General features: G+C 46.4%; 2 protein-coding genes across 2 annotated transcripts in view; one reads left to right on the top strand and one right to left on the bottom strand.

The window, feature by feature from the left end:
• The window catches only part of FBLN2 (fibulin 2), a 63,371-nt gene extending 60,514 nt beyond the window's left edge, over nucleotides 1-2,857 (top strand). The window contains exons 16-17 of the mRNA XM_062500633.1: nucleotides 925-1,048; nucleotides 2,500-2,857. Coding sequence (XP_062356617.1) covers nucleotides 925-1,048; nucleotides 2,500-2,857 — 482 coding nt within the window. The remainder of the gene's footprint in view (nucleotides 1-924; nucleotides 1,049-2,499) is intronic.
• A 12,164-nt stretch (nucleotides 2,858-15,021) lies between these two features.
• Nucleotides 15,022-15,780, bottom strand: LOC134048680 (histone H1-like). Its single transcript, XM_062500605.1, has one exon. It carries the CDS (start codon nucleotides 15,778-15,780, stop codon nucleotides 15,022-15,024), a length of 759 nt encoding a protein of 252 aa, XP_062356589.1.
• Nucleotides 15,781-16,106: the final 326 nt, after the last annotated feature.

Genomic DNA, 16,106 nt, shown 5'->3' with positions numbered 1-16,106 from the left:
AACTGCCTGTGGTATTTTGCAGCTCAGCCAAAGTGGTGCAGGGAGTGCTTTCATGACAATGATTGCAATATGGAAGAAATTTTCTTTTCACCTACGGGCACTGCTGAGATTCAGCAACGGATTTACTTGACTTTGATTCTCTCCTATTTCCTATTGTATACTTTTCTTTGCAAGACTTTTAAAGCGGTCGGTTCAGTGTGTGAGATCAGTTCTCTTCCCAGGCGAATGGAGGGAGTGGAAGGCTATGGATTCCCTCAAAGAGTCTCTCCTCTGTGACAGTTGGCAGAGCTGCAGGGCCCTACACAGTCCACATGCCTCGTCTATTACAGTTTATTTCATTTTAAAGCCTCTGTGCATTGTCTAGACATTTGGGAGTACATAGTGTGACTGCGAGGGTGCTGCCATTGCTTTCTGCTCAGGCTGGATCCTTGTCCCTGCATCTGGTTTTCAGCATTGTCAGACCATGGCTTGGGCTTGTGGGTATGTTACTTAGGTAACCACGTTTATGCTCTGGGCCATAAAGTGTCTTTGAGCTTTAAGTGCTCTTTATTATGTCTTCTGTAATTGCATCTCATTATTATGGGGAGATACCCGTATTTAGGTTTTCCAAACTGTGTGCCTTGTTCTGAAGTGTTGTTTTAAGTTCCCGTATCTCACTTCTCCAGGATCCTGCAGGACAGCAGCAGCAACCACTTTGTATTTGCTTGCTTTAACTCCAGATTTATTTTAGTTGCTCTGCTTTAATCCAGAGCTACCTTCATGCACAGATGCATTCTTTTGGCACAGTCCAGCTTTCTCCAGTCTCAAAAAGTCAGTGAGAAGGTCCTGTTGGCTTTTAGCATGGGTTTATTTATTCCTGAAAAACAATAGGAATTAATTCTTACTTTTGAACTTAGAACATCTTTTTCTTTTGTATACTCTTAGATATTGATGAGTGTGCAATAGGAACCCACAACTGTTCAGCTGCAGAGACTTGCTACAACATCCAGGGCAGCTTCCGCTGCCTGTCCTTCGAGTGCCCTTCCAACTACAGGAAGGTGTCTGACATGTGAGTATGGCCTTGGGGCAGCACCAGAGCCAGCCCAGTGCCTCTGGTGTTACCTGGTGCTTACTTTGTGAGTGGGTGTGGATGCTAAGAGCTCTGAGAAGCTGCTTTGGCACCTGGAGCTCACAGACCTTCCCTGCACACATTTTGTGTCTGGTTATCCTTCCTTCTTCCAAGCCCTAGAGCCCCTGTTTACCCTCTAGCTGTTTTGGGAACAGCAGAGCCTGCAGTTCTCCTTGCAGCTCTAAAATGTCTCTGTTTATAGTTAAGTTTTAAAGTAAGATCTTCTGTGCTGTTTGTACACAGCAGGAGCAGCCAGGCTGCTCAGTGCTCCACTTTTACAGTAGATTTGGGGTTCCCTGTTTAATATTCAGATTGCAGTTCCTCAGGGAGTGTTGAAGGGGAGCAGGATACTGAGTTTGCCAGGCCACAGGCTTCTGGGAATGGCACATCCCCAGCTCCTCAGCAGCTGGGGCTCGGGAGCCCCAAAATCTCCCTACCCATTTCCTGCCTTGGTGGCTGTCAGTGCTTTGGGAACCCATATTTAGTTGTTTATAGCTTTAAACATACTTTTCCTGCCTTACAGAACTGAGCAGCTTTGCCAGTTGAGAAGTTTGTATCCACTCCTGTGTTTTTAGGTAGCTTTTCAAGGGGTCTCATTCTTATTTCCTTGGAGCAGTGTCCCACCCCTGCCAGTGATGAACCCCTGGCTCCCCTTCCCGGGAAGTTCCCCCTCCCTGGGTGCTGTTTCAGCCTAGCTCTGGCTGTTCTGGTGGAGCTTCCCCATGCAGCTCCCCACGCCTGTGCTCTGTTACACACTCAGAAATGCTCCCTGCCTCAGGCAGCAGTGCTCTGATAGTTAGACACTCAGAAATGTTCATGGGCACTGGGAGGACAGAGCAAGCTGATCACTCGCTGAGCTTCGGGACTGCTATTTGTCCTGATGCCTTTTGGGCTACCTAAAAACAGAGGCCAGACAAAATTAAGGGAATGAGAGCAGTTGTATATATTGAAGGCCCTTCAGGTACATTTAGGGCAGGCAAAGCCTCTCAGGGGCTACACCCAAAATGGATCCCTGGTCATGGGTTTTCACACTTTTATAAGTTTTGTCCATTTGCATACTGGGGGTTAATCCTCCAATTACAGCTCCAGGTAATGAAGTCATTTACCCTCCCCCCAACTCACTTGTGTTTACATTTCTTGGGGCCTGAGGCAGTGAGGTGTCCGTGATCCCCAGGCCTAGAGAGGAGTTGTTGTGTCTGACCAAAATGGGAAAGCAGCAGCCAACACTGTATATGGAGGACACTATAAAGAACTGCAGAATTACAGATAAATGAAAAACACAAAAGCTAAAAACCCTGAGGCATGTGTCTGATCCTTTGCAATGCCCCAAGGTTTTTATGCTTTTCCCTGCTGCTCCCTGGCCACTGAAGGTGCCTCATCCTCTTTCCCAGGAGGTGTGAACGCATCAGCTGCTTCAACTACCTGGAGTGCCAGAACACCCCGGTGCGCATCACCTACTACCAGCTCAACTTCCAGACCAACATCGTGGTGCCAGCCCACATCTTCCGCATCGGGCCCTCTCCTGCCTACGCCGGGGACAGCATTGTCCTCTCCATCACCAAGGGCAACGAGGAGGGCTTCTTCAGCACCCGCAGGCTCAACTCCTACACGGGCATCGTCTACCTGCAGCGCCAGGTCAAGGAGCCCAAAGACTTCCTGTTGGATGTGGAAATGAAACTCTGGCGGCAGGGAACCTACACAACTTTTCTTGCCAAAATCTACATTTTCATCACAGCTCATGCCTACTGAAAGCCTGTGCTGACATTGGATTTTATTGGTGCTATGCTCTTTAACTGTTCTACCAAAGCTTAATACCATTGAACTGCCATTTCATGTATCTAGCCTTCATATTATTTTTCTATCATCCCTTTAAACTTCCTTATTGGTTGTGTAAATTAAGTTAATTTTTATCTTTTTATGTTCTGTTTTCTTATGCAATTCTGTATATCATCATCTGCCAACGAACGAAGGAAGGGTTAGAAAGGCAGTACAGACCTTGTGATAAGTGCTGGCACCTTTTCTTAGCAATGATTTTTAGGTGTAATCACTTCTGCAGGGTATTGCACTAGAGAGCGCAGGTGTTCACGTGGGAGTACTGGGAAAAAACATGGAATTATTTCTGTTTCTGACACAAAGTTCTTGTTTGGCCTCACTGGGGTGTCTCTGTTGAGATGCTGAGTCCAAGGCCATCCATGGACACTGATGGTCACCCCACCTCCTGCTCCTGGGTTATTTTCCTCCTTACAACTTTCATAATATGTTGCCTTAATATATATATATATAAATAAAAGAAAACTCCACCAGTGAAAAAGCCTATGGACGAGTCTTGCTTTAGTAGGAGTGCTCACCTGCTGAATATTTGCAAGACCAAGGAAGATAAAAGCTCACACTGCCGTTTTTAGTGGTTGTCTTTAAAGGTGTTGGTGATCCTCTGCTCCTCACTCTATAATGTGTAAGTGCAGAGTTGAAGCTTTGTAATTCTTAAAGGAATGTCCAAGTGGAAATAATGAAATAATATTACTGCTCCTTATTTTAAAGCTTGGGCATGTCCCTGAGCAATAACTTGCGATTTTAGACAGAAAGGGGAGTTGCTTCTCTGCTTCAGGAAAATGCCTCCAGTGGTGTTGCCAAATGATGCAGAGAAAAATGCCAGTGAAATTGGTGAGTTGTATTTTGCTATTTAGAAAAGAGCACAAGCAAAGTTTTGAGCTCGATTTCCTCTGGTTCTTCAAGGAACTGGATGAAGTCCAAAGTTGGAGGCCAGATCTGGCAAAGCGTAATATAATCGAAGTATTTATCAGAATTTAGAAATTAATATCAGAACTTCTTTGTGGCTGTTTTCTTTTTTTTCCTTCCCCCAAAAGCTCCAGTGTTGCAATTTTCAGAGCTTCCTTTGTTCCAGCTGTAATTATTCTGCAAATGTTTTAAAGGAAAAACATAGCTACAAGATATGGATGTTTATTTCTCTGCAGTTTAATAATCCTAGAATCCCAGGCTGGATTAGACCTCAAGGATCATCTGATCCAACCTTTCTTGGTGAAACAATACCCTGCTCTTTTCTACGGCCAATCTTACTTTGATCGATGTGTAAACAAAAAGAAATTGAGAAATTAAATCTAACATGTTTCTATGCCATATTCAACAGTTTTATTATATTGTAAAAAAATTGCATCTCAAAATCTTGTAAAAAGCATCTCAAAATCACCTATATGGTGAAAGTTAATGTTCTGTATTCACTATATCCCCAGGCCAGTCTCTACCACTTCAAGTCACTACTTTAATTTGGATGTCCTTAAAATAAAGGGCAAATCTTTCTGTATGTCAGATCATAAAATCCCATTAGCAGGGAAAAATCATTTATGTTCCCCAGCTGTAAAACAAGGACTATCTGTGAGCTTGCATACATCAAACTTCTCTTTGTTTTTTTTTTTCTATAAAAACCATTTAGTAAAAGATCTTTTTCCATCCATCTTTTGTTTTTCCATAGGTAACAGTTTTGTAAGCATGTAACAGGGAAGTGCCAACTGAGAAACACGTTTGTGTGATTTGTCATTCCATTTAATTCCTATCTTACAGCTCCAGGCCTTCCAGATCCATCCCACACATGTTCAGGGGTGACACATTTCTCCAAGCCCCACTGGAGCACATCAGGAGTCACCAAACCCAAAGTTTTCCATCAGCATTAGGATTTGATTGAGCACAAATGATACCCAGGCCTCAACTATGCTTCTTGTCAGAGAACAAATGGACAAGTCATTTGTTATTACTGGGAGACCTTTTGCTGACTAAAACCAGCCACAGTCAATCATATTAAGGATCTGGCAAGTTTTAGCACTGACTCTTCATTTTCTAGACAGGTAATTGATGAAGAAAGTTTTAAGGAAAGGTTTGCATACTATTAGGAGGAAAATGCTCTGCTAGGAATAAGGCTGTCTTCATCTGTGGTTGGGAAAGGTTGGAAAGGGTTGCTCAGTGCAGCTGGTCAAAGCAAGGGGAAGGATTTCAGGAGGTAATTTCACATTCTTCTGCTTCCAGATTAACCAGAGGAGGGTTTTACCTTTTTCCAACCCAAAGAGTTGGACAGTCCCTGTCAGTTCAAGGGGGAGCAGAAGTCAGCACTGCACCCTTTGCTCTGACTTGGGGTAGTCCCCATGGCTGAACTTGAGCAGCCTCAGCCCCACCCACAGGGGGATGTGCTTTCATGTGGTGTCAGTGGCCTGGAACAGGAATTTTGGTCTCCTTCAACTGGTCCAGCTCCCATAGGCCCAGTCTCCATCTCCAGGAATGCTCCTTCCACTTTATTTGGCTGGATAACCTGTGCGTGTGTGTGTGTCCACATGCACAGGAGGTCTCCGTGGAAAGAGTTCAGGCCTGGGCTGTATTCCTTTTTCTTTACTTTTGAGTAGGTTTCATTTATTCCCTTTGCTCCCTTGTGGCCACCCCACTCCTTGCCTGGTTGAGGTGAATTAGGAACAGCTACACAAGAGCTGTGCAAGCTGATAAACTCTGAAGGAAGACAACAGCTGCAAACCTCATAAAGAATTGTAGCTGACTTGGGGCACCTGTTCTGTAAGTGTAAAAACTCAGATTATTGGTGTGTTCCCCAGGATGGAAATGGCCTTGCTGTGACCTGCCTGAGCAAGGCCTGCTCTGCTCAGCTCTACTTGCTCCTGCCTTGCTAAAATCTGACCTTTCTGCACTCTGCTATTGCATTCCTTGGGAGATCCAGTGATCCCAGAGACTGAACAAGACCAAATGAGCCTATGGAAAAAAAAGAATAAATGTTCCTCTGTGTGTTTGCTGGAAATTTGAATGGATCTATTCCAGAAAGAAGCATCAGGTTTTCTTTGGACTGGAATGTACATAATAGGGTTGAAATAGCACGACAGGGGTGAGAGAGATGTTTTTACCTTGTATTTTAAATTGTTCCCTTTCTGGAGCAGGGAGGAATGTTTGACAATCTCTTTGTGTGTAAATGTGTGTCTGTGGGTCACTGCAGGTGCTGGCCAGCCCATGCCAGCATTCCTGTGTGAGCCTGCTGTAGGGAAAGGCTTTGGATGGTTCAGCCTGAGCCTTGCTCCTTCCCTCACACTGGGGGAACAGAGCAGGGGAGGGAGCTGTTCATGGGCCGCAATTTTTACATTTCTTCCAAGATATCCCAAACAGACTTCCATTCTCTGTTATTTCTCTGTACCAGTTATTCAGGTAGTTATATCAATTACATCAGATTTAGGACAGAAGTAAATTTCAGACAGATTTATGGTAAAAAGCTGTAATAAGGGCCATTCTGTGATATCTCCAACTTGAGAGCATGAGAGCCTCTTGTGCAAAGGTCCCAGTGCCTCTGTCAGCTGAGGGCATCTTGGAGAGCAAGGGAAGGACAGAGCCCCCTCCGGCCCTGTTCCCTTGGGCAGCTCCTGGCACACAGATACCTTTGGCACACCCTGGCCATGAGAGGCACACACACACATTGTCCTTTTGTGTCCCTCTGTGTCCTGCAGACCTGCCTCACACCTAGGGAGATGTTTTACCCATTCATTTGCCTTATTTTGGCTTTGTCTTTCCATTGCTCCCACCCATGCCAGGGGACGAGAAAGTTCCAGCTGTGGAGAATTAGGATTCTGGAGTAAAAATAGACTTTGAGGTCAAATACAAAGTGTCTTCACATTTCCAGTGTTCTCTGCATCACAGAGACATTCATTTTGAAGTGGCCACTGAAAAGCAGGATTTAATTATATCTGGTTTCAGTGGTGTGAATGTGAAGCTGAAGTCACAAACTCGAGCCTTTTTTTCTTCTATTGCACAGTTCTTTCTCATGCACATACTCTTCCCATAAGCTGGGGCTCTGTTAGTTTGGGGTTAAAAATGACAACATCTGCACAGAATTTTCCCTTTTTAGCTGGGGTTGGAGAGGAAGAGGATGCCATTGTGGTGCCTGCCCTACACGCTGCGGTGGGAGGGGTGGGACCAGAGTCTTTGTACATCACTGAGTTTCTGTGTGGCAGCCAAGAATTGTGTTCAGCACATGAATGCACAGCAGGATGTTTGAGCTTCTTGGAACGTGGGAGGTGCCATGCTGATGGCATAGAGAGGCTGAACGGGTGGTGCTGGGGCTGGCCTCAGTCTGAGATCAGAGACTGCTGCAGGCCAGCCCCAAGGGACATAAACCCTGGGCTCACTCTGGGTGAATAATTGGTCTCAGGTGAGATGCCTTGTGCTTACAGGTGACCCTGGGTCAGGTTAGTGAGCCCGGAATGTGTGAGAAGGGAAATGAAATAGGTTCTGTGCAGGGTTCATTGCTACAGTCCGGGGGTCTGATGGTGTTCTTCCCCGGGTGTCGTGACCTTCCTGGAGAGGTGTCCAGCAGACACGTCCCAGCAGGCACAGGCACATCCCTTAGCAGTGAGTGACTTCAGCTCTAGTGATTCCCAGCTCTCCTGTGAAGTCACTCTCAGGCAACACAGGGATAAAGGACAGGAACCTTGTACAGCGTTCCACAGAGAGCAAAAGCCATTATTATAGGAGGCCACTGTGAAGAGTGCCAGGGACAAGTGATCCCTTGAACGGGGGAGAAACCGGGATTAGATGGGGAAGGCAGGGGTTGGGGTAGAGCAACAGGGCAAATAATCTGAGGGCTCAGGAACCAAAACAAGGGAAAAGAGACCAACGGTGTAGAGGTTATTAACATGAAACAGAGCACGATAGGGGCAGCTTTCTTCTCACCACCAACTATAAGGGTACTCCCTTGGGAGGTATGTATCTGGGGAGTCTTCTAGATCCTTTTGGCCTTCAGGCCTTGCTCCTCCACGGGAGCGCAGGGGGTTCCTGTGCTGAGGGCTTATTGTCCTCCTCACTTCATGATATTTAGTTCATTGCTAACAGTCTGTATTCAATCTTGCTGAAGAGAAACACTGATTATGGAAAGGGCCATCTGAAGGAGTTGAAGCTTTTCCCCAATAGAACAAGTGTGGAATGCTGTCCTTTCCGGGGAAGGGTGGCGAAGGAAGATGTAAAACCTAATTTTATTCAGGAATAATACTCCAGTGTGCAGAATGCTGAACTCTCCTCTGTGTCACCATTACTAGAAAGGAGTTGTGAAACACATTCATAACGCCAGTTGATCCAGTGTAAGGAAAATACATCCGAAAAAGGGACATAAATGCCTTGAGGGAATGGGAGGGAGGAGATACCTGTCTTTCTGTCAATGAGGGCTCCTGACAGCAGCACAGAATCCCCTGGGCTCCACTCCAGGGAGGGATTTTGGCTCACTCTGATTGCAGAGTTACTGGTTGCAGCCAGATGCACCACAGAAGGTGGTAGATCCTCCCCAGCATTGATAACCAGCAGGAAAATGTATGTGGAATGCTTTCATTATGGGGAAAAAGCTGATAATCTTTGATGAAGGACACTTGAGATGGAGTACTGCCATTCCTGGAGTCTGTGTAAACCATGGAACATGGAGGCTGAGTAAACCCCACTGGTGTTGGTTCCTGTCTCCAAAGGATTTCCCACAGCAGAACCAGAGATGGTGCTGGTGAATGAGTTGTTCTCAGGTGCCACAAATCTGCAGCTGGGCCTGGCTGTGCTGGGTGCCACCAGCACCTCCTGCTGACTCGGGGAGCTCTAAAAGCAAACAAACAACAAAAACCCCAACCTCAATGACTTTGAAAGCAATGCTTGCTGAGGAAAATACTTCATATTCTTGAGAAAGACTTTCTACAGGTTCCCAACAGCTGTTGATACAGAACTCCATTGAAGTGGATGGGCTGGGTGAAGGCACAACTTTAATCATAACTTAATTTTCCTCTGGGGAGAGGAACAGAGACACAAATGACATGTGCTCCTATCATTGCCTGAATCACATCTGGAAAATGCTGACATAAATAATGATGAAGGCCATTTAAAAACATGATTACTCCATGTAAGTACCTGTATTTTCTTTCAAAAACATATGTTTGCACTAGTAAATTAAGTGCTCAGAGGAGGGCGAAGGCTAGGCCTCCAGTCTGGGAGGACACCAAAGCCAACAGGCAGAATTAGAGCTGCCAGAATTCAATGTGAGGCTCCCTAGCCTTCAGTCAGCCTTGCACCCTGCGTGCAGGCGTGTTGGGAGTAGTTTGGGTTTTGATGGTTGGACCAAAAAAAAAAAAAAACCAAAAATGAAAAGGAGGTTTTCCTTGTGTTTTTACTGGTTTGGAGTTGTGAGTATGCAGAGAGGGAGTCAGTGAGTCCTCACAGCTCTACCATGGGTGTGTTGAGCAGGTGATCTGCACCTCACCTGGCTAGTCCAAGTCCCTTGCCAGAGCTGGTTTTCCACATGAAGTGTGGCCTTCCCAGGACTGTTAAAGCTCTCACCAACCTCACATCCCAGCCTTCCTATCCCTGGAAATCCAGGAGTTCACAGTTTATTTGGTAACTTTGGGTACCTTTAATGACCAACAATCACCATCTTTTTCTCTCAGGAATTCCACTTCCAGCCTGTCCTTTCTGCAGCTGCCTCATGTGGGTTCTCTTGCTTTTACCCCACTGCCAGGAGATCTTTGTTTCATCACTTCTCTCCCTTTTAAAAGAGCACAGGTCAGAAACAGAAACATCCACCCTTTTTTCTTGGTGCCTGAGAGCCTGCACCAGCATGAGGAGCTCACTGCCCTACTGAGTCTCTGAGGTGCCAGGCCAGATCCTGAGCAATAATATTATTCTGAACTCCACCATAGCTTTAAACTGCAGCATTGCAGGTTTGGAAGACAGCTGCTCTGTGCCTTCGGGACATCAGAGTGTGTTGTTGAATCAGTGCCCTGGGAAATCACTAATAAAGGATGAATTATATTTCCCCAAATTCCACTCTTTGCTTTTATTCTTTTAATACATTATGTTTATTCTTGCAGTGTTTTTGTAGAAATGTAGGGTTTAACGTCAAACATTTGCTCCCATGGGTTCGTTTTTGAGGGGTATTGTGATTTTTCAGTTTATGTCCTTCAGCATCATCTCCACCCCGGGGAACAGTGTGGGGCAGGGAGGGGGCACTGCTCTGGTGCTGTCTAGCCCAACTCACAGGTGCTTCAGTCAGTTTTGGGGACGTTGTTATTGCAGAGCTGCTTGGGTTTATTCTGGTGTGTTTGGTGGTGCTGTAACTGACTGGAACAGTGGCAGTGGAGATGTTCATGGAAATACACAAAAAACAGAGAGGCGGCAGAGGGATTTCTTCTTCTCTCTCAAGTGCTGGCACTAGAATGCTTGGAAGAAGAGTACAAGACCAGTTGTTACCTGCACACACCATTTTCCCAAACCTGGCAGTGGTGTATTTATCCCCTCTCCCATGACAATAACTCAGTTATTTTGTAGGTGGTTGTACTCCCCTGTCCAGGCAGGACAAGCCATTTCCAAATGCACATCCCAGTGTTTCATCATCTCTGTTGTACATTGCAGCCATCTCTTCACAATCAATAATGCAGAGATCTGCAGGCTCATTTTCTTTCAACACTGATCTAATTAGTTAATAAAATAATAGTCTCTCCCCTACCTCCTCCTACTTGTTTCCTCATCATTTCTCATCTTAGCCACTGAAGAAATATTTCCTCTGTTCTCATGAAAGGAATGCATTTACACTTGCCACAGTAGTTCAAAGACACCAAGAATATATTTTCCTTATGCTGGTAATTGCTTTTCTTGGTCGTTAGTTGATTAAAGTGGAGGAAATAGAGTGGGGGCAGTCAGACTAAATAATAGATTCAGAGTGGAACTGGGACTGGAGCTTCCTTGGGGGTTTTCTTTTGTTTTCAGAGTGCTGAATTATTCAGCCTCTGCACAGGGGCGCCTCCCTGGTGTTAGAAATGGGCCAGGAGACCAGCTCCTTTTTAAAGGCCTCCACTAAAGGTGAGCTCTGGGTGGGGAGCCCCAGGGGTCGCACACACGGCCGCTGCTCCCACCGGGCGACGCTGAGGAGGAGAACTCACAGCTTTGTGTCCCTCCCGGCAGAGCTGGGGCTTCCATCCTCACGAGAGTCCCTAGGAATACACTTACCAGATCCTGGTCTAAGAGTGTCTACCATCCAGGGGCTGTTCAGTCATGGCAACAGATCACGGCGGTCTGATGTTCTTTACTGTTCCGCCGGCTCAGGAATGTTATTTTCAGTCTTTAGTTTCAGGTTGGCTCGTTGTCCTTGGGGTCTTTTGATGCTGGATGTCTCTAATTTACATATAGCCTTGGGCACACAGACTCCTGGGAGCAGTAGAGGTGATACCCGAAGGAAGGGGATACAGGTACAGAGTAGGTGATGGGAAGGAATACAGATACAGGGGCAGCAGAACACGCCTTCACTTATCAAGGGATATTAACACTTAACAATGACAACAAAAGGTAGGGTTTAGAATTTTAACACTTAACATTCAATAGCAAATTAACACTTCGATTAAGAACTCATTAACACTTAATATTCAAAAGTAAACTAACACCTTAATCAAGAGTTCATGACTTTGGGGTGGGGAGTAACTGTAAAGTTACTGGGGTGGTTCCTCCATGGTGTAAATCAGGCACCTGCTGCTCCATGTGTTTTTTCTCCAGACTCTGAAGGAGCTCATAGCTCCAACACAGGTTTTTATCACAAGCAAACTGAGAAGTCTTTTTTCTTTCTTTTTTTTTCTTTTTTTTTCACCTGTCCAGCAAAATATGCAGGTGGTGAGGAAAAAAAGTGGAAACCTGGGGGTTTAGTGCTTGGGGTTTTTTGCTTGATATTTTGTTTGGAATTTTTTTAGAAAGGTAAAAGTTAAGATCATTCTTCCATGCTTTCTGGCACTGTTCTTGTTTGGAAAGCTTGTATGGAACGTGAAACTGAAACTTTGGATTAGCACAAACATTTTAAGGTCTTTCATCAAGTCTGTTGCACTTACTGTCAATGTATTTCATCATCATGGCTCTTTAATGAGATTTGGCTGGTGCTGGCAAGACAGACAGTCAGAAGTTCACTTCTGCGTCTTTTGGGTTTTTTGTGGGCCCCCCCACCCCGGTCCAGCCCTGTGAGCTTTGGCAGATTTGCTTGTCTCCAAGAGTGCCTAGACAAACCAGTTTCTAGATTTCTCCTTATTTGGAACAAGCGTCCTTATCGCTGTTGCCAAGAATATCCCAGGCTGAGAGGCAAAGGGCCAGGAGCTCGGTGCAATTGCTCAGAGGGCTGGAATTCCCAGGGAAAACTGGGGCTGGCATGAGCAGTGCCACAGGAGGGAAGGGGTTGAATAGGCTGTGTGTCATGTCACGAACATCATCTTCACAGAAACACTGGTGTCTTTGGGTGTGGAAACCCTCAAAGGCATTCCCAGTCAGGGAGACAAAAAAGGCCTCTGTCAGCTGTCCTCTCCAAACAGTGAACCCTGTTCCGTCAGGCCCATGTGCCCCTGTTCTGTTCCTGAGTCAGCCCGGTGACCTTCCCTGTCCCTCAATCTTTTGGTCACTTCCACCCTGTTCCCCGGGTGGTTCTCATGCCCCAACCCCACCCCTGTACTGCCCCTATGTCCCCTGGGAACTGCTCCCTGATACTTCTCCCCTTCCCCTGGACCCGCTGCTCCCATGTACTTAACCTGGACCCTCAGCACAGGCTTTTGCCCTTTGCCTCTGACCCTGGACTATCCAGACACGTGGCTGAAATAAACATCTCTGTGGAACCCATGCAAAGGCCCTTCCTGCTTCTTTACCTGCAAACACCGGAGCTTCCACGCAGCTCACAGTGACACCAGCAGCAGCGCCAGCCACGTCGTGAGCACCAGAGCCTCACACCGCCCCGTGAGCCTCCCTGTCCCCTCGCCAGAGCCGCCGGAGGGGGGAGCGGGGGGAACACTGCTGTCAAGAAGAATGACCCCAGGAAATATCTCCGCAGTGTAGGAGATGGAGAGACTGTAGAATTTGACATGGTACGGGGGAAAAAAGGGCCTCCAAGCAGCCAACGTTACAGGACCTGGTGGAGTTCCAGTACAAGGTAGCAAACATACACCAAACCACCCATGGCCTCGAAATTCCTCACACAAGTACCAAAGGGATGGAGCCCAAAACCAACAGCCATCAAGGCTCAGCGGCAGCCCCCAAAAGCAGGGATAGCACAAAACACCAAACAGCCGTCCTGTAACGAAAAGTCCTTTCCTGTATTTGCAGGACCTCTCCAGTGGATAAGTCACACTCCTTCGAGTGCCTTCCCCCAATCCCTATTGCTTCCCTGCCTCCCTCCCACTTTCCCCTTTTCCCATCCACAAAATAAGTCAAGCTCCTTTTGGAATTTCTCCAAATTCTACTACCCCTTGTTTATGTTCCCTCAAATTCCTACCTCCTTTTCCCCTCATTGTCTTCCTCATTGTCTCTCACAGCTGCCACATGGCTGTGAGCACATGGGGACAAGGGGACAGAGGCTGGGTTACCCACGCAGCAGCTGCTGCCCATCTGTGCCTGGAGTCTGACCTGGGAGTGTAGGTATCATGTGTTTGTCCCCTGTGGTATGGCTATGCGGGCACAGAGGCCAACCCGGAACTGGAAACCGTTCCCTGTTCCTCCTTCCCATGGATGCTGAGGCCTCCAGGGACCACCTGAGCAGTGTATAAATTCATTTCTGGGGATGTAAATTGTACCTGTGCTCACTGTAAGGCCACCTCACCCCGGCAGAAAGCTGCAAATGCTTTGGGTATAAAAGGTGCCTCGTTGGCTGTTGCAATGGTGGGAGGCAGAGAATGGCAGAACATTTGTGGTTCGTGCAGCAGGAAGAGTTTAATGGCTTACACATGATTGGTGTGGTGGGTTTAGTGTTAGCCTAAATTGTTAGTGTACTCACTAGAATTATTTATTCATTTTCTTTTGTGAGATAGGATTAGGAGGAAAGTATAATAGGCTTAAACTCTCAAGGGTATAAAGGAAAACTTTATTACTAAAAACAACCAGAAAATAAAAGAATTAGAATAGAACTTTTAGAACACTTTTCCTTTTCTTAAGCCTTTTTTCTTTCACACTGATAATGTATAGAAACAAATCAGTCGGTTTACTTTTTTTTACAAATAGGCTTCTTCCAGTTTACTTAGGGAGAGGAGACTCTCTATGGTGGCTTGTATAAGAAACAGGTTTTTTGTGTCCTCAATGTTATAGTGATCAGCCACTTGGAAGAATGGAAATTTGATTGTTACGTAAAAGTTCTTTTTTTTTTATTGACAGTTTTTTACAACTGTTATTGAGGACTATATCAATTTATGGGGTATGTAAGCACCAACTAGCACAATTGGTGCTCACTGAGCAATAGCTGCCTGTTTGCATTCCTGCCAGGGATTGGCTCTCTATAGCCAAACCCCTCCTCCTTTTGTGAGGCATACAGACCAGCTGTATGCTGTCACAGTTCCCCCTTTTCTGTTTTAAAATATAAAAGCCATGTTTATTATCTCTCTGCAGGGCCCCTTTGCAGAAAGGACAACAAACATGGTACAAGGAAAATGAAATTCTTCACTAAACTGACAAACCTAATCTTTCTAGCTATTGGTGTGTCCCATCAAGTTTTAGCTATCATGTCCAGGAGCTATCAAAGGTACTGTCTTGCTGGGTGGCATGCCACAGGTTAATTACTTACAACTTCAACATTACAAACAAACTTTAAAATGATCAGAGGTAACATTTAAAACTGTCAGAGACAGCATTTCCTTTTGCTTGTAACGTGTTTAAATGTCTGACTCTTGAGGTCCAGGTGAAGTCACAGGTGAGTTGCCATTCCAAAGGTCTCAGGTCTCCATCCAGCTGCTGCAGAGGGTTGTTACCCATGGAATATTGGTGTCTGTGGAAATACAGGCATACCCATGCCCCCAGGTGACAAGGTCCCCTACCAATACCTTAGGTTAAGGTACCTGGACATCACTAGAGGACTATAATGACAAAAAATGACTTAAGGTGACAGGGTTTATTTAAATGAGTAGGCTCTCATTTCTCTCAGTCATCTTTCTTGGCATGGCCATCTTTGCCTTGGCCGCTTTCAGTATGGCTGCCTTAGGCTTTCCTGCTTTGGGCTTCACTGCTTTTGCCTTAGCCAGGCTCTTGGCTGTCTTTTTGAGGCTGCCAGACTTTTTGGCTTTCTTGGGACTCTTGGCCACTTTCTTGGTTGCTGCGGCCGCCAGCTTCTTCACCTTCTTGGGGCTCTTCTTCACTGCCGCTGCTTTCTTGGGCTTCTTGGCTGCCGGCTTCTTGGGCTTGGCAGCCAGCTTTTTCTTTGGTGCCTTTTCTTTTGTCTCACCCAGCTTCTTGTTCAGCTTGAAAGAGCTGGAGGTGCCGGTGCCCTCGGTCTGCACCGGGCTGCCCTTGCTGACCAGACTCTTGATGTCCAGCTTGATGCATCTGCTGTTCTTCTCCACATCGTAGCCACCCGCGGTCAGTGCCTTCTTGAGTGTGGTGAAGGAGAGCCCCTTGTGCTCCTTGGAGGCAGACACAGCCTTGGTCATTAGCTCGGTGACTCGGGGCCCCGTGGGTTTGTGGGCTTTGGAGCTGCTCGCCGCCTCCCGCTTCTTGGCAGTGTCCTTGGTGCTGGGAACAGAGACAGTGGGAGTGGGAACAGGCACGGCCTCCAGCATTGTGCTGGCCGTCATCCATGAGCCAGTGAAACCACTAGAGCTGCCTGCTTGGGTTCTCGCCAGGAATTGGCTCTCCAGCCAAACTCCTCCTCCTGTCATGACGCATACAGTCCAGCTGTATGCTGTCATAGTTGGCCAAAAGGCCTCCCAGTCCTCCCTTCTGCCCTCAGTAAAACCATTATGGGAATTCTCCCCCAGGGCTGGTTTGGCTTAGGCCTTTCCTGGGGCTGCTCTGTCCAAAGGATGGATGGTGGGATGGTCACTTCCTTGGGAAAGGAGCAAGATTTAATTCCATGTGCTGGTAGGGATGTGATGTGACTGGGCAAATCAGCTAAACTCTACCTTTCTTTCCTCTCAAAAATGGGGAATATAGTATCCCTTATCCATGCTGCATGAATGCAAAAGTCTGATTTTTTTTTGTACAG

The sequence above is a fragment of the Cinclus cinclus genome, chromosome 12 (assembly GCF_963662255.1).
Source record: "Cinclus cinclus chromosome 12, bCinCin1.1, whole genome shotgun sequence".
Lineage (NCBI taxonomy): Eukaryota > Metazoa > Chordata > Aves > Passeriformes > Cinclidae > Cinclus > Cinclus cinclus.
Note: the sequence above shows the minus strand (reverse complement) of the source record. Positions and strands in the feature narration are given on the sequence as shown.